This window comes from Triticum dicoccoides, chromosome 6A (genome assembly GCF_002162155.2).
Source record: "Triticum dicoccoides isolate Atlit2015 ecotype Zavitan chromosome 6A, WEW_v2.0, whole genome shotgun sequence".
In the NCBI taxonomy this organism is placed as follows: domain Eukaryota; kingdom Viridiplantae; phylum Streptophyta; class Magnoliopsida; order Poales; family Poaceae; genus Triticum; species Triticum dicoccoides.
In genome coordinates, this window is record NC_041390.1 from 145,203,564 (window position 1) to 145,208,777 (window position 5,214).

A 5,214-nucleotide genomic window follows, 5' to 3' on the forward strand; every position below is an offset into this window, starting at 1 on the left:
GAATATATGCTCAGACACATCCTCTTCTCGCGAGAGAAAAAAACATGTTTTTTGCTTTTTCGGGAGCCATAACTGTGCCTCTCGTGAAAGCAAAACTGTGCCTCCATAAGAAGCAAATCTGTGCCTCTTATGGAAGAAAAAAAACCGATTTATGCCTCTCGCAAAAGCAAAGTTGTGTCTCCACAAGATGCAAATTTGTGCCTCTCGCGGAAGAAAAATAATATGTTTTTTCCTTTTTCGAGAGGCACAGCTTGCAGAAGCAAAATTGTACCTCCACGAAAAGCAAATCTACGCCTCTCATGAAAGAAAAAACATGTCATTTCTTTTTCCGAGAGACAAATCTGTGCCTCTTACGAAAAAAACCACATTTTTTTCATTTTTTTTTCGAGAGGCACACTCGTGGAAGTAAATATGTGCCTCTTGCGGGAGAAAAAAAACATATTTTTCACGCAAAAACAATTCGTCCAAAACTTAGGGAAAACCGAGCAAAACCGAAAGGCTGAAAAAACAAAAACAAAATCATTTAAAACCTAAAAACGCGTACAGAAAAATAAAAATAAAATAAAATTCAAAGGGAGCGACCCTTGAGGGGCTCCCGCACAGGATACCCCTCAATTAGTTGCTCTGAATATAACAACCACGAATGATTTAGACTTTGTTAATTCTGAGTCATGTGAGAATTAACAAAACTGATTATTTTATTACGCTCTTGACAAATTACTAGTACCGGGAGTTTCCTCTAACTGAAAATTTAACAAGCGGCTGCCCACCTTGGTCAATACCTTTTGAAACCGCTAGAGTCTATAGCACATCATTAAATACATCATTACTTCAGGATGAAGACAATGCACTAAAACTGGGCACCATGTATACTATTAGATGGTGAAGGAGAAAGTTGTCCAAGCAAGTAAGCTTATTTGTATACTGAATTACTGATAGGTGGCCAAGGAAGGTGGAAGAAGGACATATGCTCAGACGCGCATCCTCTTGGCATCGCCTTCAGGCGCGTGCTTGTCGGTTCCATTGCCTGGTTTACTGACCTAGAAACAGAAAATGTGAAGTGGCGTATCAGTGACGGTGCTACAATAGCAGACGATCCACATGACAATATTCTCTTAAAGCCGCTTGCTCACATTCTCCTCAGGGACGATGGCGAATCGCTTCGAAGGAGGGACCCAGACTTTAGCTGAAAATATGAAGACATGTCGTAAACTGAACATCAGGAAATGCATGTGCACAGACCTTCCAGCAGAGTTTGATGACTATTTTTTTTCCGAAAAAAAATGTAAATGCAAACCTTTGTCTAAAATAAATGTAAATGCAAACCTGTCATTGGAACAGCGTTTGATGACTCCAGCTGCTTGCAAGCAGTCCCGTCCAGGCTCAGGGCATCGATCATCTTGGGTGTGTTCCTTCACAAGGTGCAATCGTTTTGTCGATTCATTTATCGTACATTATATTATATAAGAAAAAGAATTGATTGGCATGTACTTGATAAGTGTTTACCTGTCGATTATTTCACCATGACCAAGCTGTCCACTGGCACCCCTGCCCCATGAGAAAACATTCTTGTTTTCTGTCAGGGCAAGAGTATGCCTCCATCCGCAGGCAACCTGTGCAATTTTCTGCAATCCACATACCCATATGTAAATGAGACTAAAGAACAAAACTAGATCATAGCATCGAATGTGGAATGCATCGTCACATGATTTAATGAAACAAATCATAAACGTTGCAGCCCCAAACCACAACCATATCCTTTAGTTAATTTTTATGAGAAAACGATTGTGCAAAAAATACTTGACGCACCTGTTCATCCGGAAAATTCACCTCTACTGGGGAACAGTGATCCACATCATCTCCAACACCAACTTGGCCAAACTACATTTTGAAAATACGGGTCAGGGCAAGAAGAAGAGAAGTGACAACAAGATGTAACCAGAATGGTTTTGTTTCACTGTACAGGTGTAATTTTTCAAGCTAAATCGGTACCCAAAACAAGACCAGCATCAGATAATGAATTGGATACAGGCTGCTAGCAATGGCATATAGCATAAGCTCACGCTTTCAGTGGGTTTTCCTTATCGAACATGCTTATGTGTGTTGGCAGTTGTGTTTGGTAGCAAGCTGAAGCGGTGGGTTGGTTATGTCAAGGCAAAACAATAATAGATGAATTTCCAAAAAGGTGATAACTTATAAAGATGCATAATAAGGAGACCAAGTCCTCAACTTTCATTTCTCTATGTTCTATGAATCACATTATACATTAATAGAGGTGTGTGCTCATAGAATAGAATGATGAACATCATATGCAATGACCAAATGAATTTGATGTTCATACATAAGAAATGATGCAATGAAAGCAAAATTAATGCAGATAAGGGAACCATATATTATATGAAGAAAAATACAAGTATATGACTAATCACCTTGTTCCACCCCCATCCGTAGAGTTTCCCATCTGAAGCGACAGCCATTGTATGCCTCCACCCACCTGCAATCTACACCACCAGATCATGTCTTAATAAATAAATAAATAAAATTCATATGGTGATACTATCCATGCATTTGATTCAAAGGAATGGACCATTGGGAAAACGTAGGAATTTCTCCTTTGGGTTGAGTTCTGTAGGAAAAACAAATAAATTCCAATCCACTTAAGCCTCTTTTTTACATGCATGTCCACAAAGAACAAGACAAATTCCATAAGTAGAACAATATTAAATCCATCTTACCTTTGAATATGAACCTTATTTTAACCATAATTTTTAGGATCCCTGTGTTTTTCCTATTCCTACAAATCAAACACCCGCTTTTATAGAATTATGTGTTTTCACGGTCCTCTGCTTTCCACATGCAATCCTATCCTATTCAAGGGTATTTCCTAATCCCGTGTTTTGAAACCTTGTGAATCTAACAGGCCCTGGAACTTTTAAAAAAAAAATTGAACCCTTTGGAAACCATTTCCCCAAGTTCTAGCAAGTGGACCCTAGTAAAAACCATTATGGAAGGTTAGTATGTTGTATAAGGGAAACTCTAGTCGATCCTCAAAATTTGATTCACAAAAGCACGCTTCAAAAACCTAACCCTAAAAAACTCTCGTATTTTTGGGTGACATTCTAATTGATCCCCAAAACTTAAATCCCTATAACTTTTATTTCACTAGTTCTCACTTCCTTTTTCTAACTTAAAGTCCATTTCACCCACTTTTTGGCAACTTACTAATTCAGAACTTCATGTAAATCATTCATATATTTCAACGATATTCCAACACAACACGTCATCCAAGAATGAATCATATAGTAAAAAAAATCAAGAAACGGACCGTACGATGATATATTACATTGTTATTCATCCCACGCAAGTTGCCACTTGTGCTTTATGAGCTCATTTGTAGTTCCAGTAGCATCCCTCCTGAGAGTGCATTTCCCTCCCTAAGTGATTTTGGTGTTGAAGGCAAAAAAAAAAGCAGTCTAATCGTGTGCTTGAGCTACACAAATATATTTGGAAGTGGCCCAAGAAGGTTAGGTTTCCCTCTGAAAGAAAAAAGATTGAAGAGCGTGTTCCGGCGATTTATTTTCTTTGGGTCGTAGGAAAACCATACTATTAAGAGAGGGCCACGTCGGAAGGTATGGGTAAAATCAAACACGTGCACAAAACCAAATTTGCACCCACATTTCCTTCCCAACATTCAAGGAGTTCTCCATTCTAAACTGTCGGTTCAGGTTTTCACTACCCGGTAGTACCGGGGTAGTGAGCGATAGTACCGCTCCCTTCATGGGAGCAGTATTGCTTCTGGCCACCCATAGGCATGTAGTACCGTGCACAAGGCCACCCATAGGCATGTAGTACCGTGCACAAGGCCAGTAGTACCGCTACGCTGTTGGGGCAGCACTACCAGACCAAGTGCTAGGCCTACTAGCTAGTTCATTTTAGCTGGTACTACCGTACCCCGAAGCGGTTATACCGCTCAACCTTTGAAGTGTAGCTCAACGGGGGTCACGGTAGTACTGCTCTCAGGTTAGCGATAGTACCCCTTAGTGTAATTTCTGGCATAACGGTTGGATTGGGGGGAGCTATATAAAGGGGATCTTCTTCCTCCTTCTGACCTACCTCTTTCATCTCTCTCTCTCTCTCTCTCTCTCTCTCTCTCTCTCTCTCTCCTCCTTTGATGCCCAAAACTTTATCTTGCTCGATCTCTCTCCCTAGCCAAACAAACTTGTTGACCTTCTAGGATTTGGGAGAGAAGACATAGATCTACACTTCCACCAAAGGAAATTTTATTCCCCCTACTATCCCTTATGGATCTTGTTACTCTTGGGTGTTTGGGCACCCTAGACGGAAGAGGTCACCTCGGAGCTCAAATCCATTGTGGTAAAGCTTCATGGTGTTGTTTGGATCCTCCAATTAAGTTGTGGAGATCGCCTCAACCCTGTTTGTGAAGGTTCCAGTTGCCGCCTCCAAGGGCATCGAATAGTGGAATCATGGCACGTTGCATTGTGCGAGGGCACGGATAGAATAAGGCGAGTCATTGTGACGCTCGGTGAGTTTCATGCCGCCACACCTCTCCAACAGAGACATCCTCCCCCAAAGGAGGGAACTCCGGGAACTACATCATCACGTCACTTGCGGTTACTTCTTTCCTTTACTTGTTGCAAACTAGCTTTATTGTGTATTTTTCTAGCTTGCTGTTTTTTGTGAGCTTGGCGTATAGGTTGTCCATCTAGTTGTATATCTAGATAAGCTATATTATTGTTGTATCCCTTAATTTTGGAAAAGAGAATAAAAATGGTTAGCCGCCTATTAACCTTCACCTCCTTTGAGTGAACCAAGGATCATGCATTTTGATTGCATAGCAAATGGGTAGAAAGAGCCCCTTCGACATTTTGAGGCATCGCCTGAATAGGTAATCTGGCTACACCGCACTATCGACGAAGTAATCGGTCATCATCTTGGCATGATCATCTACCCTATTGCGCCAAATGTACCTACAGCCTCGCTGAAGACATGCTTTGATCCTTCTTCATGCATTATCATCAGCAAGTCCATTATGAAATCTTCATCATCTTCCTCCTCCTCAGACGATGATTCATCAAAGAAATCATGAACATTGATGCTCATCTACCAATATGCCCTACTCATTTAGAAATTATGGCATAAAAGGGGAAAATAGAAGAAGATTAGAGTAGGTGCAACAAGTTGGGCAAGTCGTCG

The 5,214-nt window shown here is 40.8% G+C and overlaps 1 protein-coding gene across 1 annotated transcript in view; it reads right to left on the reverse strand.

Moving 5' to 3' along the window:
* Nucleotides 1–672: 672 nt before the first annotated feature.
* The window catches only part of LOC119316321 (ultraviolet-B receptor UVR8-like), a 21,706-nt gene continuing 17,164 nt past the window's right edge, over nucleotides 673–5,214 (reverse strand). Inside the window, exons 7-12 of the mRNA XM_037590630.1 lie at nucleotides 2,430–2,501; nucleotides 1,810–1,881; nucleotides 1,507–1,625; nucleotides 1,327–1,412; nucleotides 1,134–1,186; nucleotides 673–1,040 (exon numbers count right to left, since the gene is read on the reverse strand). Of these exons, the coding sequence (XP_037446527.1) occupies nucleotides 972–1,040; nucleotides 1,134–1,186; nucleotides 1,327–1,412; nucleotides 1,507–1,625; nucleotides 1,810–1,881; nucleotides 2,430–2,501 (471 nt within the window). The 3' untranslated portion in view covers nucleotides 673–971. The remainder of the gene's footprint in view (nucleotides 1,041–1,133; nucleotides 1,187–1,326; nucleotides 1,413–1,506; nucleotides 1,626–1,809; nucleotides 1,882–2,429; nucleotides 2,502–5,214) is intronic.